The 27,973-nt window shown below is 48.8% G+C and overlaps 1 protein-coding gene across 6 annotated transcripts in view; it reads left to right on the forward strand.

Moving 5' to 3' along the window:
• dync2h1 (dynein cytoplasmic 2 heavy chain 1) overlaps positions 1-27,973 on the forward strand; it is a 996,931-nt gene that overhangs the window by 874,376 nt on the left and 94,582 nt on the right. For 5 of the 6 annotated variants that reach the window (XM_085999037.1, XM_085999039.1, XM_085999040.1 and 2 more), the window contains one exon: positions 4,909-5,025. The exons of the other annotated variant lie outside the window; for it this stretch is intronic. In XM_085999037.1, the coding sequence (XP_085855163.1) occupies positions 4,909-5,025 (117 nt within the window). The remainder of the gene's footprint in view (positions 1-4,908; positions 5,026-27,973) is intronic. 6 annotated transcript variants of the gene reach the window in all.

The raw sequence follows: 27,973 nt of genomic DNA on the forward strand, positions 1-27,973 counted from the left end.
TGATCAAACAGGTAGGTTTTAAGGAGCATCTTAAAGGAGGAAAGAGAGGTAGAGAGATGTGGAGGTTTAGGGAGGGAATTCTAGAGCTTAGGGCTTTGGCAGCTGAAGGCACAGCCACCAATTGTTGAGCAAGTAAAATCAGGGATGCTCAAGAGGCCAAAATTTGAGGAGCGCAGATATCTCGGAGGGTTGTGGGGCTGGAGGAAATTACAGAGATAGGGAGGAGTGAGGCCATGGAGGGATTTGAAAACAAGGTGAGAATTTTAAAATCGAGGCATTGCTTAACTGGGAGCCAATGTAGGTTAGCGAGCACAGGGGCGATGGATGAACAGGACTTGGTGCGAGTTAGGACACGGGCAGCAGAGTTTTGGATGTCATCAAGTTTACGGAGGGTAGAACGTGGGAGAACAGCCAAGAGTGCTTTGGAATAGTCCAGTCTAGAGGTAACAAAGGCACGGATGAGGGTTTCAGCAGCAGATGAGCTGATGCAGGGGCGGAGTCAGGCGATGTTACGGAGGTGGAAATAGATTGTCTTAGTAATGGCATGGATATATGGTCGGAAGCTTATTTCAGGGTCAAATATGACACCAAGGTTATGAGCAGTCTGTCAGGAATGACCCAGGTTCTGCCTCGCCTCGCCACCAGAGGGCACCATGAACTCTTAATTGTTTCCTTCTTTCTTCCTAATCATACTCACCTGTGCATGGTTATATGCCTGCTATTTAAGTGGTGCTTAGTTTTATGTCCGGTGCTCAGTCTTGAGTTTCACACTGCCTTGTGATCCTCTTGCCGGCCCGCTAGCCTGTATCTGTGCTGTTGTTATTTTGTTTGTTTCTAGTAAAGTCTATCTTTGTTTTTGCAACCTATCCTCTGCCTCAGTTTGCCTTCCTGCAGTTGGGTTCACCCAGTGCCACTCGTCACACAGTCTGGTTCAGCTTCAGACAGATGCTAGGGAGAGGGATGGAGTCAGTGGCTAGGGAATGGAGTTTGTGGCGGGGGCCGAAGACAATGGCTTCGGTCTTCCCAATATTTAGTTGAACGAAATTTCTGCTCATCCAGTGCTGGATGTCGGACAAGCAGTCTGCCAATTTAGAGACAATGGGAGTGTCGAGAGAAGTGGTGATCAGGTTTCCACGGTGTCATCAGCGTACATGTAGAAACTGATGCTGTGTTTTCGGATGATGTTGCCGAGGCGCAGCATGTAGATGAGAAATAGGAGGGGGCCAATGACAGATCCTTGGGGGACACCAGATGTGATGCGGGGGTGGTAAGAGAAGCCATTGCAGGTAATTCTCTGGCTACGATTAGATAGATAAGAATGGAACCAGGTAAGTGCAGTGCCACCCAGCTGCATGACAGTGGCGAGGCTTTGGAGGAGGATGGTGTGGTCAACCGTGTAAAAGGTTGAGGAGGGATAGTTTACCTTTGTCACACTCATGTAGGATGTCATTTGTGACTTTGATAAGAGCCATTTTGCTACTGTGGCAAGGGCGGAAACTTGATTGAATCGATTCAAACATGGAGTTCCGGGAGAGATGTGCACAGATTTGGGAGGCGACAACACGTTCAAGGATTTTGGAGAGGAAAAAGAAGTTGGAGATGGGGCAGTAGTTTGCAAGAATGGAGGGGTCAAAGGTTTATTTTGAGGAGAGGGGTGATGACGGTAGACTTGAAGGAAAGGGGGACAGTACCTGAGGAGAGAGAACTGTTAACAATATCCGCTAACATGGGAACCAGGAAAGGAAGTTTGGTGGTCAGCAGTTTAGTGGAAATAGGGTTGAAGGAGCAGTCAGTGGGTTTCATGGACAAGATGAACTCGGAGAGGGCATGAGGGGAGACAGGAGAGAAACTGGAGAAAGATGCAAGTTCAGGGCAGGGGAAACCTTAGAGGAAGTTTGGCCCGGTGGGCTAAGGGAAGGAGGGGAAATGGCAGAGGCAGCTGATCAGATGGTCTCAATCTTAGTGACAAAGAAGTCCATGAGCTCCTCACACTTGTTGTTGGATTTGAGGGTGGATGAGACAGGGGAGAGGGGTTTAAGAAGACGGTTTGTAGTAGAGAAAAGAAGCCGGGGGTTATCTTTGCATTCCAGAATGATCCTGGAATAGTGAGCAGTTTTGGCAGACGAGAAGAGATGAGACAAGTGCTTTATGTGGTCCAGCCAGGTCTGGGAGTGAATGGCTAAACCAGTTGGCTGCCATATCCGTTTAAGTCCGCATTCCTTGGACTTAAGGGAGTGGAGATGAGGGCCGTATCAGGGGGAATGGCCAGGACGAGAGAGAGTAATGATTTTAATGGGAACTAGGGCATCAAAATTGGTGGTGAGGGTGCGGTTGAACAGATTGGTAGCTGCAGAAATGTCGTGGTGAATGAACAGTTGGGATTTTGGAGGAGGTTACAGATCTAGGATGGGGCAAGGCCATGGAGGAATTTGAACACAAGGATGAGAATTTTTAAAACCAGGCTTTGCTGGACCAGGAGCACAAGGGTGATGGATGAATGGGACTAACAAGTTTGGATCTTGCCGTTGCGTTCATTGTGGCTGGGTCAAAATCATTAATAACTGAAATATCAGAAATGTCCAAGCCATATAATTCTCGCATCTTGAACTGCAGTCTTTGCCATGGAGAAACCACTTTGGCAATCACTTGTCAATTAACACAATTACTTGTTTAATGGATTGCCAGCTAAATTAACATATATACAAAGGCCTGTTGATGACCGCTGACAGGGTCAGAGAGCTGTTTAAACTAAGATTGTACTGAATAAATTGTGATGTTGATTAATTGCCCGATGATACATGTTAAGTGTTTCTAGGATTTGGGTCATTGTTTTTTCAGATGCTATGTCTGTTAATAAGTTCACCGACTTCTTTATGATATGCTTCAGGCATGCCCAGATAAACAGTCAATTTTCCAGTGGCAGAAGCCACATTTGACAGGTGGTACTTTCTCGAAGAAGTACCGCTTTCAGAGGCGGCCTATAAACTATGAACAAAAATACAGTATTTTTGTCAGGCATCTGGCATTTTGATTGTTAGACAATAGACACAAAAATATGCTTTAGGAAAATAGCCCTTTTCTCATTTAGACAGTTATATAAAAGAGTATAATAGCAAAATACTGCGGATGCTGGAAATCTGAAATAACAACAGAAAATGCTGGAAATACTCAGCAGGCCAGGCAGCATCCGTGGAGAGAGAAACAGAGTTAACGTTTCAGGTCTGGGACCCTTCATCAGAACTGGAAAAAGCTGGAAATGTAACAGATATTAAACAGGTGCAGAGACGGGGCGGGGGGTGGGTGCGGTGTTTAGGAGATGAGGAAGGAATTGAAAGAACATGCTGTGAAAATGTTGCAAATGGGAATGGCAAAATCATACTGCATGAAAAATGGGGGCAGGATTTATTATCTGAAATTGTTGAACTCTACGTTGAGTCCGGCAGGCTACAAAGTGCCCAATCGAAAGCTGAGCTCCCTGCCCCCATTTTTCATGCAGTATGATTTTGCCATTCCCATTTGCAACATTTTCACAGCATGTTCTTTCAATTCCTTCCTCATCTCCTAAATGCGTTCCCCCCCCCCCCCCCCCCGATCTCTGCACCTGCTTAATATCTGTTACATTTCCAGTTTTTTCCAGTTCTGATGAAGGGTCCCAGACCTGAAACATTAACCCTGTTTCTCTCTCCACGGATGCTGTCTGGCCTGCTGAGTATTTCCAGCATTTTCTGTTATATAAAAGAGTAAGTGGATGTGATTGGCATCATCTTCACTTGTAACTATTTTCAGTTCGGCACTGTCTATTTAAATGCTCTAGTGTTCTTTATAATAGCATCATATCCAGACAAATCAAAACAGCAATCATTTATTCAGAACAAAATAAAACAAGAATCATTAGTTATCATCTGGAAATTCAATGAAGACCAAACTAAATAGTTTAACTAAATAAGTACGTCCTATGAGAGAGCAATAGTAGAAATTTGCATCGCAGCTGCATAATTCCAAATTGTTACTTTAGAATTGAAGTCTTAAGGACTCTTTGATCCATGAGCTGTACAAATTTTCATTTGGAAAGACTATATATATATGTATCTCAACAGAACTACCTGCCTTTTAAGCTTTGAAGTGAATGGTTCTGAATTTGCAGGGGCTATGATCCTGACATTTATACGGAATAGGGCGAGGGCATATAACCTTTATGAAGCTGGCAGTAACCTAGGGCCGCATCTTGGAAACCCGCTTTGCCCCACAGGTTGGACAGTTCGACCCCACTTTCCGTAGTGGGAGAAGACAGTTGCCAGGTCTCCTCCCCGGGAAAACATTTGGCAAGCACCCAGCGGCCCCCTATGTAAATTTTAAAAAAACCTTTGGATTTTTTGGAGTTACAACTCATGATCCCAAATGGGACGCCCTTTCTACCCTTCCTTTTCTTGCCCGCCACCCCCATCTGGTGGGGCCCACTTCCTCCCATCAAGAGATTGCTAACGCCTCTTTTCCTTTGACTTAATGATCTCCATACTTACGCCTGGTCCTTTAAGAGCTAGGACATGGGAATTCCCAGAGTAGGGAGCTGCCGTCCTGGGCCTCACCCCCTCTGTGGTAGTGGTCTTGTTTGGTGCAGCCAGAGTATCCGTCTTCACAAAGCTACAGAAGATTCCAGGGCAAGTCTGGGACCTAGTGTATCTTGGTCCTGGCAGAGTTTGTGGTTGTTCTGATGGACTCGTGCCAAAATTGCGAGAGAGATCTGGCACAATGGTTGAGCAATTTTGGACCCAATGTATTTAAATTCATATCAACTGTCATGACAGAAGAACTTTAAACCAACACAATCTTTCTCTATTTCACCTGTAATGTCCGTGGATGTACCTACCCACAGTTGATTATTTTTGGTCTCTAATTTCTCCCTCCCAGGTAATTTCCCAGCTCCGGATTCTAAGCAGGTCAATGACAGTCGGCTGCAAGTTTGATAGAGACATTTGGTCTAATGAGTTGTCTCCTATTCTCAACCTTTGGAAAAAACTTAATCAGGTAAGGTACTGTTCAAATGAAAACCATGCAAATGCAAAAGACAGGAAGGGGAAAACCAAAAGTGGAAGGCAGAGAAATCAAGTGTGTAAATCAAACAGGGCCACAGTAAATAATAATTCTAAAAGGACTAAGAGTGTTAAAAAAAAAAATGAGCCTGAAGGCTTTGTGTCTTAATGCGAGGAGCATTTGTAATAAGGTGGATGAATTAGCTACGCAAATAGATGTAAACGGATATGATATTATTGGGATTATGGAGACATGGCTCCAGGGTGACCAAGGCTGGGAATTCAACATCCAGGGGTATTCAATATTCAGGAAAGACAGGCAAAAAGGAAAAGGAGGTGGGGTAGCATTGCTGGTTAAAGAGGAGACTAACACAATACTAAGGAAGGATATTAGCTCTGATGATGTGGAGTCTGTATGGGTAGAGCTGAGAAATACCAAGGGGCAGAAAACATTAATGGGAGTTGTATACAGACCCCCAAACAATAATGCTGAGGTTGGGAATGGCATTAAACAGGAAATTAGAGATGCGTGCAATAAGGGCACAGCAGTTATCATGGGTGACTTTAATCTACATCTAGATTGGGCTAACCAAATTAGTAACAATACTGTGGAGGAGGAATTCCTAGAGTGTATACAGGATGGTTTCCTGGACGAATATGTCGAGGAACCAACTAGAGATCAGGCCATCTTAGACTGGGTATTATGTAATGAGAAAGGATTGATTAACAATCTTGTTGTGCGAGGCCTCTTGGGGAGGAGCGATCATAATATGATAGAATTCTTCATTAAGATGGAGAGTGAAGTAGTTGACTCGGAGACTAAGGTCCTGAATTTAAATAAAGGAAACTACGATGGTATGAGGCGCGAGTTGGCTAGGATGGATTGGGGAACGTTACTTAAAGGGTTGATGGTAGATAGGCAGTGGCAAACATTTAAAGATTGCATGGAAGGTGGCGCAACCGTGGCTAACAAGGGAAATTAAGGATAGCATAAGATCCAAGGAGAGGACATATAAATTGGCCAGAAAAAGCAGCAAACCTGAGGATTGGGAGCAGTTTAGGATTCAGCAAAGAAGGACAAAAGGATTAATTAAGAGGGGGAAAATAGAGTATGAGAGTAAGCTAGCAGGGAACATAAAAACTGACTGTAAAAGCTTCTATAGATATGTGAAGAGAAAACGATTGGTGAAGTCAAGCGTAGGTCCTTTGCAGTCAGAATCGGGGGAGTTTATAATGGGGAACAAAGAAATGGCTGACCAATTAAATAATTACTTCGGTTCTGTCTTCACAAAGGAGGACACAAATAACCTCCCAGAGATGTCGGGGAAGATAGGGTCTAATGAGAGGGAGGAACTGAATGAAATCAGTATTTGTAGGGAAATGGTGTTAGGAAAATTGATGAATTGTAGGCCGATAAATCCCCAGGGCCTGATAATCTACATCCTAGGGTACTTAAGGAAGTGGCCCTAGAAATAGTAGATGCATTGCTGGTCATCTTCCAAAATTCTATAGACTCTGGCACAGTTCCCAATGATTGGAGGGTAGCTAATGTAACCCCACTATTTAAAAAAGGTGGTAGAGAGAAAATGGGGAATTATAGACCCGTAAGCCTGTCATCGGTAGTGGGGAAAATGCTAGAGTCCATTATAAAAGATGTAATAGCAGAGCACTTGGAAAACAGTGACAGGATCAGACAAAGTCAACCTGGATTTACAAAAGGTAAATCGTGCTTGACTAATCTACTGGAATTTATTGACGATGTAACTGGTAGAATAGATAAGGGCGAACCAGTGGATGTGGTGTATTTGGACTTTCAGAAGGCTTTCGATAAGGTCCTGCATAAGAGATTAGCATGTAAAGTTAAAGCACATCGCATTGGGGGTAAGGTACTGACTTGGACAGAGAACTGGTTGGCAGACAGGAAGCAAAGAGTTGGAATAAACGGGTCTTTTTCCGAGTGGCAGGCAGTGACTAGTGGGGTACCGCAGGGATCGGTGTTAGGACCCCAGCTATTCACAATATATATTAATGATCTAGACGAGGGAACTAGATGTAATATCTCCAAGTTTGCAGACGACACTAAGCTGGGTGTGCGTGTGTGCTGTGAGGAGGATGCCGAGAAACTCCAGTATGATTTGGACACGTTGGGTGATATGGCAGATGCAGTATAATGTGGATAAATGCGAGGTTATCCACTTTGGTGGAAAAAACAGGAAGGAAGATTATTATCTGAATGGCAATAGATTGGGAGAAGGGGAATTGCAACGAGACCTGGGTGTCCTTGTGCACCAGTCGCTGAAGGTAAGCATGCAGGTGCAGCAGGCGGTTAAGAAGGCAAATGGTATGTTGGCTTTCATAGCGAAAGGATTCGAGTATAGGAGCAAGGATGTCTTGCTGCAGTTGTACAGGGCCTTGGTGAGACCACACCTTGAGTATTGTGTGCAGTTTTGGTCGCCTTATCTGAGGAAGGATGTTCTTGCCATGGAGGGAGTGCAGCGAAGATGCACCAAACTGATACCTGGGATGGCAGGAACGATGTATGAGGAGAGATTGGGTCGATTGGGCTTATATTCGCTGGAGTTTAGAAGAATGAGAGGGGATCTCATTGAAACTTATAAAAGTCTGACAGGACTAGACCGACTAGAGGCAGGAAGGATGTTCCCAATGGCGGGGGAGTCCAGAACCAGGGGTCACAGTCTAAAGATAAGGGGTAAGCCATTTAGGACAGAGATGAGGAGGAATTTCTTTACCCAGAGAGTGGTGAACTTGTGGAATTCTCTACCACAAAAGGCAGTTGAGGCCAATTCATTAAATATATTCAAGAAGGAGTTAGATATATTTCTTAAGGCTAAAGGGATCAAGGGATATGGGGAGAAAGCAGGGACAGGGTACTGAATTTGGATGATCAGCCATGATCTCATTAAATGGCAAAGCAGGCTCGAGGGGCCGAATGGCCTACTCCTGCTCCTATCTTCTATGTTTCTATGTATTACCTGGAATTTCCTATGGGGTTTTACAGCCAGAGATTTGCAGAACCCCCGGAGACATGGTGTAAATGGCTAAAAACAACAAAGTTGCAACAGAGCCTTAAGAATCCCATGGAAGTAAATCCTAGCCTCATGAATTTGACATTTGCCAAAATGTTGCTTACTGTCGTTTTTCTAATTCCCAGTTGTGTTTATTTACAACCAACATCCAATGAGTTTATTTTAATGTAATATATACAGAACTATTACATTCCTCCCCTTCCTAACATGTGAAGTAGTACAGCAAGACTTGTTGACCAGAATAACAACTGATAGCAATTAAATATTGGGAAGACTGAAGCCATTGTTTCCAGCCCCCGCCACAAACTCCATTCCCTAGCCACTGACTCCACCCCTCTCCCTAACATCTGTCTGAGGCTGAACCGCACTGTTCGCAACCTTGGTGTCATATTTGACCCTGAAATGAGCTTCTGACCACATATCCGCCTATTTCCACCTCCATTGCTAGTCTCCGCCCTTGCCTCAGCTCATCTGCTGCTGAAACCCTCATCCATGCCTTTGTTACCTCTAGACTTGAGTATTCCAACGCACTCCTAGCTGGCCTCCCAGTTCTGCCCTCCGTAAACTTGAGGTCATCCAAAACTCAGCTGCCCATGTCCTAACTCACACCAAGTCCCGTTCACACATCACCGCTGTGCTCGCTGACCTACATTGGCTCCCGGTTAAGCAACACCTCGATTTCAAAATTCTCATCCTTGTTTTCAAACCCCACCATGGCCTCGCCCCTCCCTAGCTCTGTAATCTCCTCCAGCTCCACAACCCCCCCTCCCACCCCCACCCCCACCCCCGAGATATCTGCGCTCTTCTAATTCTGCCCTCTTGAGCATCTCTGATTATAATCGTTCAGCCATTGGTGGCCGTGCCTTCTGTTGCCGAGGCCCTAAGCTCTGGAATTCGCTCTCTAAACCTCCACACCTCGCTACCCCTCTTTCCTCCTTTAAGACGCTCCTTAAAACCTACCTCTTTGACCAACCTTTTGGTCATCTGCCCTAATTTCTTCTTATGTGGCTCGGTGTCCAATTTTTTGCCTTATAATACTCCTGTGAAGTGCCTTGGGACTTTTTACTATGTTAAAGGCGCTATATAAATAGAAGTTGTTGTTGTTAGAAAAGTACTTACGTTCAAAAGCACCAGTTCAGTAGGGAAAATGGAATACTTGTATATTATAAAGAATAAAGGACAGCTGGAGTTTGATGAGGAGTGTAATGTGTTGTTGCTATTTATAACGTTATGCCAGCCGCTCAAGTATCTCACAGCCTTGAACACATTTTCTGATATTCTTCTTTATGACATGCAGTGCTTTGTTTGACTGATGCTAAATAATAATACCCCTATTGATTTATTACCAGTAACAAATTTTGCTCAATAAGTGTCTACAAAGCTTAACTGCTTGTTATGCCTGGGTCAGACTTTTTGTATCAACTTTTTGCCTTTATAAATTCCTATAGACACATTTATAATGTGTTTTGCCGATATATAAAAGCATTTGCAATCATCTTCAGCCGGAAGTACCAAGTGGCTGATCCATATCGGCCTCTTCCTGACGTCCCCACCATCACAGAAGCCAGTCTTCAGCCAATTCAAATCACAACTCTTCAGATAATGAAGCAGTCCATGCCCACATGCAACAAGACCTGGATGACGTTCAGGCTCGGGCTGATAAGTGGCAGGTAACATTCGCGCCACAGAAGTGCCAGGAAATGACTACCTCTAACAAGCGAGAGTCTAACCACCGCCCCATGACATTCAATGGCATTACCATCGCTGAATCCCCCACCATCAACATCCTGGGGGTCACCACTGACCAGAAACTTAACTGGAGCAGCCACATAAATACTGTGGCAACAAGAGCAGGTCAGAGGCTACGTATTCTGTGGCGAGTGTCTCACCTTCTGACTCCCCAAAGCCTTTCCACCATCTATAAGGCACAAGTAAGGAGTGTGATGGAATACTCTCCACTTGCCTGGATGAGTGCAGCAACAACAACACTCAAGAAGCTCAACACCATCCAGGACAAAGCAGCTCGCTTGATTGGCACCCCATCCACCACCTTAAACATTCACTCCCTCCACCACCGGCGTACCGTGGCTGCAGTGTGTACCATCTACAAGATGCACTGCAGCCACTCGCCAAGGCTTCGTCGGCAGCACCTCCCAAACCCACGACCTCTTCCACCTAGAAGGACAAGGGCAGCAGGCGCATGGAAACACCACCACCTCCAAGTTCCCCTCTAAGACACACACCATCCTGACTTAGAAGTATATTGCTGATCCTTCATCGTCGCTGGGTCAAAATCCTGGAACTCCCTCCCTAACAGCATTGTGGGAGTACCTTCACCACACGGACTGCAACAGTTCAAGAAGGCGGTTCACCACCACCTTCTCGAGGGCAATTAGGTATGGGCAATAAATGCTGGCCTTGCCAGCGACGCCCACATCCCATAAACAATTTTTTTTTTAAGTCATAGGCCTAGAAATTCGGTTGGTAGCGCCAGCGATTAGCGCCTAAAGAGCCCGAGAATTGGGGCGTTACCCAATTTTCGGGTGGGCGCAGTGAATATAGCGCCACCTCCCATATTGAGTATCCTTTTCGTGCCGGCGCTAACTCTTTTCGCTCGCCCGCGGGCGCAGGCAGATCATGACGTCATTTCAGTGTGCAACGCCTTTTTGGCGCCCCGGACCGGATATTCAGTGGCGCCTGCAACCTTTTCGCCTGGCGCTATTAGTGACAGTTGGATGGAGCGTTCACAGGCCCTTGTCGGACTCGGGGGCGCTATTTAAAGGGGACAGCGCTAGTATAAAAGCTGCAGCCATTTGGGCTGGCCATTCTGATCGTTGCTGGAGAGAGTTGCTGACCTTCTGTTGGACAGTAATTTTTTCATTGAGCCTTCGGAGGCACTGGCACTGGCACTGGCAGCTTGAGGGCCCGGTTCCCGAGCTGGTGATGCAGCATCTGAAAGCAGGGAGGTGGAAGAGTGGCTTTAGCAAAAGGACAGCTTGGCAGCAAGGGATGCCAGATTGCGGCAAGGCTATGACATGGGTCCACAATGAGAAAGCATGCTGGCAGGGGGAACAAGTGGAAGGAGACAGCTGTAAAAGGTGAGAACCTTACCATCGCTGTCGACAATGGGGTCGGCAGCTGCAGTGGTTACAGGACCACTCCGACGTCTGGTGGACTCTCCTCTCGAGATCCGTGAGAGTGACCACTTCTGGAGGTCCGCCACCGGTGCGAAGCTGGTCTTTGCCAATCCTCGCCAGTTTGGACTGCAGGGGAAAGGAGGGGAAGTTATGTTACATGATGCCCTGAGTGATCATCTCATGCCCCCCATGGTGGAAGAGCCCTTACATGATGCCTTGAGTCAAATATGCATGTGTGTGCCCAGAAAGGGCTATGGGTGCTTGCTGGTAGATGGCCAATGGGGCACAGCCCACCCTGTAGCCATAAAGTCAGGTGCAAATGAAGGGATGCAGAAGTTTGCAGAAACAACACTCACCCTCACGACCCGAGTGAGGTCGTTGAATTTCTTTCTGCGTTGGACAGGGCTCCTGGTCACCATGCTGCTGGAGTTGACCCTCTGGCATACATCCCTCCAAGCTCGTCGGTAGTCTTTCTGATTCGGCCTCGTGCCATTGTTTGGGTAGAGAACATCTCGCCGGCGCTCCACTGCGGCCACCAATTGCTCCAGAGCCTCATTGGTGAAGCGCTCTGCTCTCTGTCTCACCTTCTCCATCTGGTCCAAGTTTTTAGCGCCAGAGAAGGGCCTGCGCCGATTCTGAGGCCTGCAAGGCGAAGAGTGTGGATGCTGGAGCTGACTGACCCACCCCTTTAAGAGATGGCCGGCGCCTGGAAGTCTCGTGGTCATCAATAATTGAGAACACCTGCGCTGCGCCCGTCTGCTCCGATATTGGGTTGCGCCGGAAGTTTAGTGCCTTAGGATTCCCGTGTAACGCCTGAATTCGCGCCTCAATCCCCTTTAGGGGCGATGCAACCCAATATTGTGCCAGGTGGTGATAAGTTTCGTCTGGCTATAAACTTTGCGCAGCGCCAGTTCTAACGCCTCAAGCGGGGCTATACCCAATTTCTAGGCCTGAGGGGGGAACATTCGGTTGCTTAGTGCCTCTTGTTAGTGTCCTAAGAAGGCGCTAATGGGGCACAACATAACTAGCACCCGGGCGCAGCGATGTTTGCACCGCTCGCGAAATTGACCAGAGTTTTTGCGGCAACGCTAAACTCTACTGCCCCGATCCCCTGCGCCCACAGATCGTGACGTCAGTTGAGCGTGCAACGTCCCGGTGGCACCCCGGACCGGATATTGAGTGGCGCCCCCCTCCTTTCCGTCTGCTGCAATCAACGGCAGGGCGAGTGGAACGTTTTCCAGTCGGTGAGGGGCTGGGGGAGCGCTATTTAAAGGCGCCCTCTTCCTGCCTTTTTTTGTGGGAGACATGTTTGCACCACTCATTCTGACAAAGACTTCTGCAGAGAGTCAACGCTATGTGAAGTAGTTTTGGCTACTGAGCATCACTTTGCAGGTTCTTTTGGATCTGACCTTCATTACTGTTAGATCTGTGTATCTTGATGTTGTGTCCTTCAATAATTAGACAAGAGACTGCAGGGAACAATCAACAGGTGTTTACTGGATGAGGGTTACTCTAGAACTAAATGTACAGATCCCTAGTCAGGGTTTATATATAGGTGTGGTCACTGCCGGTACTACAGTATACAGGAGCTGTAAAAAGTAGTTCTCCCCTTAAAGGTACATACACTACAATTCCTCCCCTTTTTAGATTAACAGTACCATAACACTCATTTAACAATTAAATATCAACTAATTACAATTAACACTTTTAACATGCAACATTAAGTCAAAATAGTCTATTTATAAATTCAGTCTTTGTGGAGGCTTCCTGATCCTTTCTGGATAGCGCCTTTCCCGAGTGTCTTGCTCTTGGTGCGGAGGCGATTCTGGCCCCCTGTCGTCGGTTGGTTTATCCGCTTCCATGCTACTGTTTCTGGGGTAGATGCTACCTGTACGTTGGGTTCATCACCAGGTACGTATGGGCGAGACATGGGGTTGACTCGTTCCTGTGACTCTAGGATCTGGTCAACATGGCATCTCACAATGTTCTCCCCAACATCCACTGTGTACATTAGTGGCCCCTGCCGTATGCATATCGGTCCTGGTTGCCATTTCTCTGTTCGGTAGTCGCGGGCCAAGACTGGTTGCCCTACATTGAAGCTCCTTGTCGGCTTCTCATTGATGTGCTGGAATTGCTTATTCTCAACATCTCTTCGTACATTTGGTCTGAGCAAATCCAGACGAGATCTCAACCTTCGGTTAAAGAACATCATGGCCGGGGTCTGGTTGGTGACTGCATGTGTCGCATTTCTGTAGGCTAACAGGAAATTGGCCACCTTATGCTGCAGTGGAATGTCGTCATCGCACATGGCCCTTACTGCTTTTTTAAAGGTTTGTACGAACCTCTCAGCCAATCCATTTGTGGCTGGATGATACGGGGCGGATGTGTAATGCCTTACCCCATTCCTTTTCATAAATCTTCGAAACTCTTCGGACACAAACTGTGGTCCGTTATCAGAGCAAATCTGCTCTGGCAAGCCGTTCCTGGCAAAAATGGTCCGTAGGACTGCAATAGTTTTCTCCGTGGTGGTGGAGGACATTTTGATGACCTCAGGCCATTTCGAGTGCGCATCCACGGCTATTAAAAACATTGAGTCCATGAATGGACCAGCAAAATCAATATGCACCCGTTGCCATGGAGATGAGGGCTACTCCCATGGGTGTAGAGGGGCATGTGGTGGTGCATTTTGGACCTTCTGGCATCCTGAGCAGCTCTTTGTCAGGTCCTCGATTTGCTGATCGATCCCCGGCCACCACACATAAGCCCTAGCAAGGCTTTTCATTTTCACCCCTCCCAGATGACCTTCGTGAAGCTCATTGAGCACTCTCTCCCTTAACTTGGGTGGAATTACCACTCGGGATCCACACATCAAGGTCCCCTGGCATACTGACAGCTGTTCTTTTCTGGATGAGAATGCTGGCAACAGTGAGTCGCCATGTGCTGGCCATCCCTTCACCGTCAAATCATATACCCGAGACAGTGTCGGGTCATTTCGGGTATCCTTCTCTATACCAGCGTTAGTTACTGGCAAGCGTTCAATTATAGTCGAATGAAATATTTTGACAGGATCCACTGCTGGTGCTTCCTCCGCAGTAGGCAGTGGCAGGCGTGATAGCCCATCAGCGTTTCCATGATGTTTCGTGCCCTTATACTCGATTTCAGATTGGTGCGCCCCTAGAAAAAGGGACCATCTTTGTAGCCGTTGCGCAGTAATCACCGGAACGCCCTTCTTTGGATTAAAGATGGAGACAAGTGGTTGGTCGTCAGTCAGCAAGGTGAACTTCTGCCCGTGCAGATAGTGGTTGAACTTTTTCACTCCCCACACTAGGCTGAGGGCCTCCCTGTCAATCTGGGCGTAGTTACGCTCGGCTGAGGTTAGTGACCGAGACGCAAATGCTACCGGCCTCTCTGAGCCGTCCGGGAATTTGTGCGACAGCACCGCTCCAATGCCATAGGGTGATGCATCACACGCCAACCGAATTGGTAGTGCTGGGTTGAAATGAGCCAACACCTCTTTTGTTGTGATCAATTCTTTGCACTTCTGGAAAGCTCGTTTACATTCGTCATTCCACTTCCATGGTACCCCTGTTTGCAGTAGGGTGTTCAGTGGGTGTAGTACTATAGACAAATTCAGCAAGAACTTATGGTAGTAGTTCACCAGCCCGAGGAACGACCTCAGTTGTGACACATTTTCCGGTGCTGGAGCCTTGACTACTGCCTCAATCTTTTCAGGTGACTTATGTAACCCCTCTTTATCAATAACGTGGCCACAATACGAGATCTGCTTCTGGAAAAACTCGCATTTGTGGCGATTAGCTCGGAGCCCATATTCCTTCAATCTAGTGAGCACCTGCTCCAGGTTGGCGAGGTGATCACTGTCATTTTCGCCCGTGACCAGGATGTCGTCCAAATAACACTGGGTCCCTGGAATCCCTTGCAGGACTTGATCCATTGCCCTTTGCCAAATAGCCGGAGCTGATGCTACCCCGAACACCAGCCGGTTGTATTGGTAGAGACCTTTGAGTGTTGATCGTGAGGTGCTGTTTCGAGGCTTCTTCTACCTCCATTTGCAGGTACGCCTGGGCCAGATCAATCTTAGTGAAGTGTTTCCCTCCAGATAGCGAGGTGAAAATATCTTCAATCCGCGGAAGCGGATATTGTACAGTGTGAAGGACTGGGTTCACTGTCACCTTAAAGTCCCCACAGATGCGAACCTTCTTTGGTTCCCCAGGCGTATTACTCAACGACCTCTTCATTACAGGAACGATGGGTGTAGCCCACTCGCTCCAGTCCACTTTGGACAGTACTCCTGAACGTTCCAAACCTTCCAGCTCTGCTTCGACAGCTGGGCGGATCGCATAAGGTACCAGTCTGGCCTTAAAAAAAACTTTGGGCTTGCATTTTCCTCTATTTTGACCGTCACTGTTATGCCTTTTAGTGTTCCGAGTCCCTGCTGGAACACTTCTTGTGCGTCAGTTAGCATTTTTGACAGTCGTCCAGGTGTGACGTCGTCATCCTTTTTGGCATCTACAGTCAGTGCTTGTATGGAATGCCAATCTAGCTGTATCTTCCGAATCCATTCACGTCCTAGTAGTGGTGGTCCTCCATCTGGCAATACATATAGGTCCATTTTTGGTGTTTCCTTGCCGTTATATATAACGTTCACCCTTATTTTTCCTTTGGGGTAGACTTTTTGCCCCGTGTATGTCTTCAAGACAATCTCTGTATCTCTCAAGGGTATATGTGAGAATAGCCGCTTGTAGTCCCTTCGGTTTATGACTGTTAGGGCTGATCCTGTGTCCAATTCCATTTTCACTTGGACTCCGGCTATCTTGAGCGTGACCCAGATAGTTTGGTGATCCTCCGTTTTGATCACATTATGTAGTTTCAGACAACCCAGCTCCTTGCTTCCGGAGTCTGTATCACTTTTCTGTTCGTCTGAACTACTCTCCGTCACCTTATGTACCTTCTTGTGCTTCTCCTGTGGAGATTTCTTGCTGTTGGTTTTCTTTCCCGACCTGCAGACTCTTGCTATGTCCTACTTTCCCACACTGTCTGCACACTTTGTCCTTGAACCAGCAATCCTTATGGTCGTGTGTTGTTCTGCCGCAGTGAAAGCACTTCACTGTTCCGTATGACATTTCATTTGTGCCATATTCTTGCGGTCTCCGTTGTATCTCTGCCGCGCCCCGTGCTGCTGCTTCGTGTGATACTGCCATGCTGAAAGCCTTGTCCAGCGTAAGATCCTTTTCTGATAGAAGCCGTTTCTGGGTTCCTTCCCTTTGAAGCCCACACACAAACTTGTCCCTTAAAGTATCTGTTAGTCCTGTTCCAAACTGGCAGTGTTTCGAAAGCTTGCGCAGTTCCGTTAAATACTCAGCATTACTTTCATCTTTATGCTGGTTCCTTTTGTGAAACTTAAATCTTTCTGCTATCAGCAGCGGTGTGGGGCTTAAGTGGTCCTGTAGGATTGACACTATGTTTTCAAAATCCTTTTCCACTGGCTTCTCTGGGGTTACTAGGTTTCGCAGTAAGCCATACGCTTTTGCACCCATTGAATTCAACAACACCAGCGCTTTCCTGTCATCTGGCACTTCATTCGCCTTGCAGTACACTTCTATGCGTTCGACATATGTCTTCCAATCTTCAACTTCATTGTCGAACGCTGTGACACTGCCACTCTTTGGCATCCCTGGGTGTGGTTAGACTGGCTCAAAATGGCGTCTCCCGCGCTCTCCCTTCTTCCCCGCTGCGGCTTAAAATGGCATCTCCCGCGCTTTCCTTTCTTCCCCGCTGACGCTGCTCGGCCCTTGAACACCGGCTGCTCTCTGCGCGTTTTCCTGTGCGCCTCTCTCTCCCGTTGACGCTGCTCGGCCCTTGAACACCGGCTGCGCTCTGCCCCCTCTCGTTGACGCCGCTTGGCCCTGATCACCGGCTGCGCCCTGTGCGCTCTACCCTCTCTCTTTCCCCCGTCTACGCTGCTCGGCCTTTTCCTGTGCCGTCGGTCGGCTCTAGCCGCCGCTGTCTGGGAAGGGTCTGCGCAGTACCTGTTGCCAGCCCATGTCGCTGGACCACCATGACCGGAGAACCAAGGCTGGCTCTCGCCAGCCTCCCCTGCGATGCTCAAATCTCTGCTGGATGACTGGGGGGGTTTCCCGTGGTCGACGCCCGTGCTTCTGGACTCTGCCTTCTTCTTTCACTGTTCTCCAGGAGCGAATCCCTGGGAGGTGATGCAGAGTTGCAGGTAGGTTTGAATCTTCTCGTCGCCAATGTTAGATCCGTGTATCTTGATGTTGTGTCCTTCAATAATTAGACAAGAGTCTGCAGGGAACAATCAACAGGTGTTTACTGGATGAGGGTTACTCTAGAACTAACTGTACAGATCCCTACTCGGGGTTTATATACAGGTGTGGTCACTGCCGGTACTACAGCATACAGGAGCTGTAAAAAGTAGTTCTCCCCTTAAAGGTACATACATTACAATTACTTTGATTGTCAAGAGACTATGGGGGCTGCACTGATTCGGGGCATCGTCCTGCATCTGCAGAATCGGAGGCATCAGAGATGCAGAGAGTGGCAATCATTGCCAGATGGAGGAGGGCCAGCAGGCCTCTGCACAGGAGACCTTGCCCTCCCAGGGTATTTCGCCAACAATTCTCCTACATTGGCATAGTGGTTAGCACTGTTGCCTCACAGCGCCAGGGACCCGGGTTCGAATCCGGCCTCGGGCGACTGTCTGTGTGGAGTGTGCACATTCTCCCCGTGTTTGCGTGGGTTTCCTCCGGGTGCTCCGGTTTCCTCCCACAGTCCAAAGATGTGCAGGTTAGGTTGATTGGCTATGATAAATTGACCCTTAGTGTTAGGGGGATTAAATACGTGGGGTTACAGGGATAGGGTGGGATATGTGTTGGTGTAGGGGTTATGGGGATCGGGTGGGATATGTGTCGGTGCAGGCTCGATGGGCCGAAATGGCCTCTATCTGCACTGTGGGGTTTCTGTGATTCTGTGATTAATTTGCCTGAGGAGCAGTGTTTGCGAAGGCTGCACTTCAGCAAGGAGGTGGTCACTGAGCTCTGCCGCCTGCTGCAGCCAGATCTGGAGCCTCAACTGAGGACCAGGACATCTCTGTCGGTGGCATTGAAGGACACAGTGGCGCTGAATTTTTAGGCCACCGGCTCCTTTCAAGCAGCTACTGGGGACATCGACAATATCTCCCAGTTCGCGGTGCATTGCTGTATCTGGCAGGTCACAAATGCCCTCTATAAAAGGAGACGCCAGTACATCTCTTTCCCGGTGACCCGGGCCAAACAGCATGAACGCGCATTGGGTTTTGCAACGATAGCGGGCTTCCCCATGGTGCAGGGCGCCATTGACTGCACCCATGTGGCATTGCGGGCACCGCAGGAGAATGCAGGTTTTCCGAAACCGCAAGGGGTTCCACTCCTTAAATATCCTGTTGGTCTGTGACCACAGACAGCTGATACTCGCTGTCAATGCCTGCTATCCTGGCAGCACCCACAATGCTTTCATCCTGCGCCAGAATGGTGTGCCAGAGCTTTTCCAGGCAGCGCATCAGCCAAGTGGTTGGCTCCTCGGGGACAAGGGTTATCCACTCTGCACCTGGCTGATGACACCGCTCCGTAACCCCAACACCCCTGCTGAGCTGCGGTACAATGAGAGCCATCTCGCCACCAGGAACATCGTTGAGAAGACGATCGGCGTGCTCAAGCAATGGTTCCACTGTCTGGACCACTCGGGAAGAGCCCTGCAGTACTCGCCTGAGCGAGTCTCCCTCTTCATAGTTGTTTGCTGCCTTCTTCATAACCTTGCAATCCTCAGGACCCAGCCAATACCACCAGGCCTTGCTGCACCACCGGAGGAGGAAGAGGAGGAGGATGATCAGCAGCAGCACCAAGGCGGGAGGGAGGCCCACAATGTTGAAACTGCAAGGGCCATCTGTCAAAGACTGATAACAAGCCGCTTCTAGGCCCCTACTCAGGAAATGGCTTCTGGCATGGAGAACAACATGATGGAAAGCAACCCGCAACCCATATAGCCGGCCAAGGCAGCAATGATTCCAAAGGCCAAACATGTACATTTTCAATACAACAACATTTTTATTTTACAAACTCTGTGTGTGTCATTTATTCATGACAAACTAATAGAAACAAACACAAAAAATCATTAATGAACATAACTGGTTCTCACAACCTGGAGATAATGGCCAAAACACTAAACAAAAGTTATTACACGAACCTCGGCCTTTAATAAAAACATTTCCAGCATTTCGTCAGATCTCCTACTTTTTGCCCTTCGAGGGTGATCTCCTTCCCTTGCCCACTTGCCCCCTTCCCACCCTACCGCTCCTCCGTAATGGGGCCCCAGTAGCTGCAGCAAGGCTGGTGGAAGTAGAGAGTGGCAGGAGGCCATTGCCGTGCGACTATAGAAGAGTGTGGAGGGAGGTGGCTCAGCACGTCTCCTCCAGGAGCATGGTTCCCAGGACCCATATACAATGTCACAAAAAGTTCAATGACCTCACTCGGGTCGTCAGGGTGAGTGGCTGTTTTTCAATACCTCTCCATCCCTCCATCTCAACCTCACTCTATGGCCAGAGGGTCTTAAAACCCCAATGCCCAATGCTCATCCAAGACCTATGGCCATCTCATAAAACACATACGCACATTCCACACCTTGCATACATTAAGGGCTTCTTTGTCTCTAATAGGCCCCACCCCACCTCTTACTACCCACTTGCTGTTTACATGCCAGTAGAAGATTTTTGGGTTCCCTTTTATGTTAACCGCTATTCTACTCTCTCATTCTCTCTTTGCCAATCTTATTTTCATCTTCACATCCCCACTCAACTTATTGTATTTGGTCTGGTTCTCCCTTGAAGAATTCACCTGACATGCATCATACACCCTCTTTTTCTGTTTCATCATCTTCTCTATCTCCCTTGTCATCCAAGGAGCCCTTGTTTTGGTTCCCTTACCCTTCCCTCTTGTTGGAATGTACCTAGCCTGTACTTGGAACATCTCCTTAAAGATGACCCATTGTTCCGTTACAGTTTTTCCTGTCAGTCTTTGGTTCCATTTTACCCTGGCTAGATCCATTCGCATCCCATTGAAGTTAGCCCTATTCCAGTTTAGAAGTTCCACTTTAGATTGTCCCTTGCTCCTCTCCATTGCTAATCTAAATCTTATGATACAATGATCACTCGTACTCAAGTGTTCTCCCACAGCACTTGGTCGACCTGGCCCACCTCATTCCCCAGCACCAGATCCAGCAACGCCTCCTTCATCAGCTTGCGGAATTTGGCCTTTGGGTTCCCACAGATTGCTCAAAAAGCTTTCTGAAATTTTTAATGTCCAAATTTATGGGTATAAACAAAATAAATAAAAATATGTATATTTCATAATAACATGATTATGTTTATACATTGAATTATCTTTTGTGCATTTTAATGCCATCATTAAAGTTTTAACTTGAAGGCCTCAGCCTCTCCCAAAAGTTTGGACTGGGACTTGATATTTTTCTGCCCAGATCTGTGACACTGTGAGCTGAATTTGAATTCTGCAGTCTGATCGTGTACTATGTACCTAATTTCTCAGCATGCGTCAGTGCTGTTCAGTCAGCTATTCTGATGGAATGTTTTTCAATATTTTGTAACAGTGATTTTAACTTCCTGCCCAGTGGGAATGGATGGTAGTGAAGTTAAAATTGCATTGGAGGACTTACTGCTTGAATTCACCTGCTATCATCTTAACTGAAGCATGCATAAGTAACATTACTACATGCAATTCAGGGTCCTATGACATCATCATTAACATACAAAAACCTGGCCAGCACTGAACTTACTGAGTAAAACCTAGTGGGGATGGTTTCCAAATGGCAGTTGAAAGCATTATTTAAAGGACACGCACCTGCAAGCACTCTGATTGTTGGTATCTGTTTGCTATTTCAACAGGAAAGTTTACCTTGGAAGTTACTTTTTCTACAATTTTTCTGCTTCTACACTCTCAATAAGCACAAAGCTTAAGATGGATGTCTTTCTTGGCATTTTAGTTTGCTTGCATGAAGAGGAGCAACAGGGGCGGCAGTAGCATCACTAGATGGCAGACCAACCACAAGGAGCAGGAGTTGTGCCTCTCAGGAGACCACACATGAGGTGGGGGGGGGGGGGTTGCTGCTTGAAGAAGGCCTTACTCAGTCCATAGTGTCTACAGGCATAGAGCTATTTTCCTGTAATTGTCTGAGGAGCAGTACATGAGGAGGCTGCGTTTCTCCAGACAGGCTGTCACAGACGTGCTCAGCCTCCTGCAGCAAGACCTACAGCCCACTGGACCAGTTGGGCATGCTTTGCCTGTGGCAGTGAAAGTCTTCCACTACCCTTTGCATTGCGCTCTTTCCAGTCTGCAACAGGTAGCATTTCTCGCAACAGTCAGACTGTATTCCATAAATGCATAAAGCAGTTATTAATGCCCTCTACATCATGACTACATCAGTATTCCAATGAACACCAGCAGTCAGAATGAAAGACAGTGGAATATGCAGCAGTAGACTGTACACATGTAGCCATCAGGACACTTGACAATACGCCAGGAACATTCATTAACTGGAAAGGATTTCATTCATTGTGCAGGTCAGTGATTACAGTCACAGAATCATGCAGGTTTGTGTCCGGTTTCCCGGCTGCTGTCACAATGTATTCATTTTGTGCTAGTTAACCGTACACCACCCCGCCCCACCCCACCACTATTCCACCTGTCTCAGAATGTCAGAGGATATTTGCTAGAGGACAAGGGTTACCCCTCTCCACATGGCTCATGATATCTCTTCGTTGCCTGAGCATATCTGCATAGTGAGATAAAACCAGGTCCATGGGACCACCAAGATAATCAACAAGCACACAATTGAGCTCCTCAAGCAATGGTATCAATGCCTGGATAGGTCTGCGACCTCACTGCAGTACCATCCACAGAGATTCTGTCACATCATGGTTGTGTGCTGCATCCTGCACAACCTCGCTGTGCAAAGAGGAATGCACTTAGAGGAATGACAACAAGAGGACCTCTCCTCATCTGACGAGGAGGAATTGAATGAAGGAGCAGAAGAGGGAGGATGAAGATACCAGCTTTCAGGCAGAGATGCTGGGGATTAGTTGATTGCCCACCACTTCACTTGGTCTACTTATTCCCCTCAAACCTTCCCCCAACCCAGATTGGCATCATCACATGAATGTAGAATAAAGTTGACAAGTTGCTTGAATGTATAATTGCTTGAGGTCAAAGAGCGAGTACAAGTAATAGGCAGGCACGCTGCCGAATGTATCCCCCTGAATGCACACCCAGCCTCGCCATCGCTGATGCTTTTCGCTGTTGATGGCCTGACAATATCCAAGGCTGCCAGCTCCATCTTGGTGAGACCCTGGATGCTTACTGGTCCACGCCCGGTTTTGCTCGTCAGTCTTACATTCCAAGCCATTTTGCCCTGCAGAAAGAGAGGGAGAGAGTTGGTGAGTGGTTGTTGAAAAGGGATGTGCATGTGTGTGGGACTTCTACATATAGTTTGCATCCTCAGAGAGAAGCAGTGATTTGTGAGCAGGATGGGGAAGTGATGAATGAAAAGAAAGTGGCTGGACTGTGAACTGAGAAAGCATTCATCAGAAGAGTGCAGTCTTTAGCATTTGCTACCAGGCGAAGACAGAATGTTGTTAGAGCCTGTTGTGAAGGCAGCCAGCAACAGGTAAAGTGTGCGACTGTTTCCTACACTGAATCCAGGTCCCGGGGATGATGCTGTGGGAGTTTACTATCTCTGTCACCCCTCAGCAAGCTTGCTGCATATTTTATGTTGGCACATTACTGCCATCAGGCAGCATATGTGGAGAGAGAAACATAGGGTTAATGTTTCAGGTCAGTGGCCTTTCGCTTTAAATAGTGAGTGAGCTGCTTGTAAGAAATCCCACCCTCCAAATAGGCGAGCTGCCTGTCACCAACACGATCGCATGGGCAGCCCACCAATCACATACAAATGAGGCCTGGCAGTTATCGTCAGAGCTTCACACTGATGTTTTTAAATAAAGTCTGAAGTACAAGAAAGATTTTCTAGTCTTCTTTCCCAGGGCTGTCATCCTACTGAACTCCACAAATAAACACTAAAGCCTGCACATCTGCCAATGCACTTTATTATAGTCATATTTATGCTAATATACTGCAAGCCAAATGTATAAATGTATGTTGAATGTTTAAGTGTCCTAATCCAAATTGTACACTCTCGGGAGCCGCAAGCCTACATTTCGTTGTGCTGCACTTGTGCACTAACAATGACAATAAAAGTTGATTTGATTGATTTGATCAAATACAGGTGCACTATCCCTTATCCGAAACCCTTGGGACTAGATGTTTTTCGGAATTCGGAATTTTTCGGATTTCAGAATGGTGTTCAGAATCAGTATGTAACACCCTAGCGGGGGTCTGGGCAGCACCCCGTAAGCAAACACATTAATATTTCTGCAGCGAACCTTATGAATATTCACACTGACTGGGATAAATAAAGACTATAAATAGTATTACAGTTTATTTGTACAGTAATAATTTGGTAAATTAAATAGTGGGATAAATATAGACCATAAATACTCTAGTTACGCTCCACGAAAAAACTTTCGGTTTTCAGAGGCTTTCGAATTTTGGAATTGCGGATAAGGGATAGTCTACCTATATTAGTTTTCAGAAATTCCTCATTAAACATTGTAGAAATTGTGCTTTACGTTTGAAAAATTTCTACATATTTACTTGCAGTTTGGCATTGAATGCCGTCAAAATATCAGATAAATATTCACTTCATTACAGGCTTTAAGTATTCAGTGTAACAAATTTCCAGCTATGATTTTTTCCATATATATAGTACTAGCAGGGGAGCCCGGCGTTTCCAGGGCAATTTTGGGCCACACGGTCTCCGTGCCCCTGTCTGTGCCCCCTCTCTGTCCCTCTCCTGGTCTCCCTGTGCTGTCCTCTCCCTCCCTCCCCTCCCCCTCCCCCTCCCTCCCCTCTCGCTGCCTAGCGCCTGAGGCCCGGTGCCGTTGTGATAGCGGCCGTGCGGGGCCTAGCGGTTGAGGCGCGGCCGGGCTGTCGGGCCGAGACGGACCCAAGCTGAGCTCCCCCGCGGATCGCGCGGCTGACGGCCTGCTGCTGCCGCTCCCCCGACTGCTGTGTGTGTTGGGCCGAGCGGTTGCGAGGCACGGCCCGAGTGAGCCCAACTTACCTGCCGCTCCGGCGGGGCGGGAGCGGGATCGGGAGCCGGAATTTGGGGGTTTGTTTTGGTGCTGCTGTCCCTGTGGGGATGGAAAAAATGGCGGCGAAGTTTAGGGAGACTGGAGGATTAGGACCCGCCTGTGACGCACTGATTGGTCAACCATCAGGTGAATGAACTGTAGGATTGGTCAACCTTCACATCACTCGATGCTAATGAGTGGAATTTTGAAGGTTTTTGAAGGTTTTTTGTATACTGCCTGAACAATTCCAAAAAGTAAATACGCTTATGAGGTTTCGATAATCATAAGCTTTCTTTTGATATAACACATGTGTAGGTACGCTCTATAACTTTTGATTGTATAGCCAGACAGACAGAAAGACAGACCGTTTTTATCTTCTATATATATAAATCGGTCGATCTGTCTGTCTGTCATTCTGTCTGTCATTCTGTCTGTCATTCTGTCTGTCATCGCCTGTGCGTCTGTCGGGCTATGCGCTCGAAAGTTACAGGGCGTACCTACGCGCGCGTTACCTCCAAAGAAAGCTTACGCTTCCGAGACGGTTTTAAGCGTATTTACGTTTCGGCCGGGCTAAAATCCCGCCCGCGGTATCCCAAAAACGTTCAACGTTCCGCTCATTAGCATCTCATTATCCGCTCATTAGCGACAGAATGACCTCGAGCTCGACCAATCGTACGCCGGGTTGCTGGCGTGTGCCGCCGGGCCAATCGGTGCGCATGTGGCCGGGCCTTATCCTTCTGAACCGAGGTGAGTCGCCGCCATCTTGATTCCAAACTTTTCCTTTCTTTTTCCCGCTTTCTGCGTCTTAAAAAAAAATGTTGCTTTTAAAACACATATTGTTTTTAAAAAAAATGATTTAGAAAGTAATTAACTTATCTAATCTCATTAATTTTCCTACCTTTCCCCGTTTTTCCAGGTAGGCCTAGAAGCCTCGGCGTCTCCTCCGCACCCACGTCCGAGCTAGGCACCTCCCGGCCCCACTCGAAGGCTGGAGGGCCGAGCCTCAGCCCAGCGCCGCTAGGGTGCGCGCGCAGCAGGAGCTGAGACGCGGCATCTCTCTCTGGCTCGGCTGGGGGGCGGGGCTTGCTGAGCGTCAAGCGTTACCCTGGCAACCCCGGCCGGCCGTCTCGCACAGCCGCAATCGGCGGTCTTCACCTCGGGCGGGGGGGGGGGTCGCGACCCTCTGGGGGGGGGGGGCCGCGACTCTCGGGAAGGGGGCGCGACCCTCGGGGGGGTGGCCGCGCGCGCAGCAGGAGCAGCTGAGACGCGGCATCTCTCTCTCTCTGGCTCGGCCCGGGGGCAGGGCTTGGTCAGCGTCACGGTTACCCTGGCAACCGAGCCAGAGACGCCGCATCTCAGCTCCTGCTGCGCGCGCAATCGGCGGTCTTCACCTCGGGGGGGGGGGGGGGCGCGAAGCTCGGGCGGGGGTGGGGGGGCGCGACCCTCGGGGGGGGGGGTGGGGGCGCGACCCTCGGGCGGGGCCCCCCGCCCTCCCTCCCCCCCTTCCCCCCCCCGCCCTCCCCCCTCCCCCCTCCCTTCCCCCCGCCCTCCCTTTCCCCCCTCCCTTCCCCCCTCCCTTCCCCTCCCCCCTCCCTTCCCCCCCGCCCTCCCCCTCCCTCCCTTTCCCCCCCCGCCCTCCCTTTCCCCCTCCCTTCCCCCCCCGCCCTCCCTCCCCTCCCCTCCCCCCCGCCCTCCCTTCCCCGCCCTCCCCTCCCCCCCCTCCCCCTCCCCTCCCTCTCTTCCCCCCAGTCGCTCTCTCTCTTCCCCCCAGTCGCTCTCTCTCTTCCCCCCAGTCGCTCTCTCTCTCTCTTCCAACAACAACATTCCCTCGAAAAAGCCTCAGCACCGCCGGGCACTTCAGCTAGTCTATATATATAAATCGGTACTTCTGTCTGTCATTCTGTCATTCTGTCTGTCATCGCCTGTGCGTCTGTCGGGCTATGCGCTCGAAAGTTACAGGGCGTACCTACGCACGCGTTACCTCCAAAGAAAGCTTACGCTTCCGAGACGGTTTTAAGCATATTTACATTTCGGCCGGGCTAAAATCGCGCCCGCAGTATCCCAAAAACCTTCAACGTTCCGCTCATTAGCATCTCATTATCCGCTCATTAGCGACAGAGTGACCTCGAGCTCGACCAATCGTACGCCGGGTTGCTGGCGTGTGCCGCCGAGCCGATCGGTGCGTGTGTGGCCGGGCCTTATCCTTCTGAACCGAGGTGAGTCGCCGCCATCTTGATTCCAAACTTTTCCTTTCTTTTTCCCGCTTTCTGCGTCTTAAAAAAAACGTTGCTTTTAAAACACATATTGTTTTTTAAAAAAATGATTTAGAAAGTAATTAACTTATCTAATCTCATTAATTTTCCTACCTTTCCCCGTTTTTCCAGGTAGGCCTAGAAGCCTCGGCGTCTCCTCCGCACCCACGCCCGAGCTAGGCACCTCCCGGCCCCACTCGAAGGCTGGAGGGCCGAGCCTCAGCCCAGCGCCGCTAGGGTGCGCGCGCAGCAGGAGCTGAGACGCGGCGTCTCTCTCTGGCTCGGCCGGGGGGCGGGGCTTGCTGAGCGTCAAGCGTTACCCTGGCAACCCCGGCCAGCCGTCTCGCACAGCCGCAATCGGCGGTCTTCACCTCGGGGGGGGGGGGGGGGCCGCGACCCTCGGGGGGGGGGGGCCGCGCGCGCAGCAGGAGCAGCTGAGACGCGGCGTCTCTCTCTCTCTGGCTCGGCCCGGGGGCGGGGCTTGGTCAGCGTCACGGTTACCCTGGCAACCGGGCCCGCCGGCCGAGCCAGAGAGAGACGCTGCGTCTCAGCTCCTGCTGCGCGCGCAATCGGCGGTCTTCACCTCGCGGGGGGGGCGCGACCCTCGGGGGGGGCCGCGACCCTCGGGGGGGCCCCCGCCCTCCATCCCCTCCCTCCCCCCCCGCCCCCCCTCCCCCCGCCCTCCCTTCCCCCCGCCCTCCCTTCCCCCCTCCCTTCCCCCTCCCCTCCCCCCGCCCTCCCTTCCCCCCTCCCCTCCCTCCCCCCCTCCCCTCTCCCCCTCCCCCCCTCCCCTCCCCTCCCTCTCTTCCCCCCAGTCGCTCTCTCTCTTCCCCCCAGTCGCTCTCTCTCTCTCTTCCAACAACAACATGCCCTCGAAAAAGCCTCAGCACCGCCGGGCACTTCAGCTAGTATATCTATATATAGATAGATAGATGAGATTGTTTATTGTGGTTTAACCACTAGTGTTAGTCTTGACCTTTATTGCAGATAAATACTCTTCCTTGAAAGGGCAGCAGTTAACTTTCAGCTGTACAGAAATAAAATATTGATTTTAGAATTTGAATTGAGTTTGTTAACAACAAAAGATACAATTAATAGCTTCTTGTTATTTGTCTTTTATTTTCTGGTAATGTTCCAACAAACATTAAATAAAAATATAAATACTACAGTTCTATGTGAAACTGCTGTTAATGTGATCTGTAAAACAAATGATAAACTGCAACAGTTGGTAAGTATA

This window comes from Somniosus microcephalus, chromosome 10 (assembly GCF_052327205.1).
Source record: "Somniosus microcephalus isolate GS21.2 chromosome 10, FLI_Smic_1.0, whole genome shotgun sequence".
NCBI lineage: Eukaryota > Metazoa > Chordata > Chondrichthyes > Squaliformes > Somniosidae > Somniosus > Somniosus microcephalus.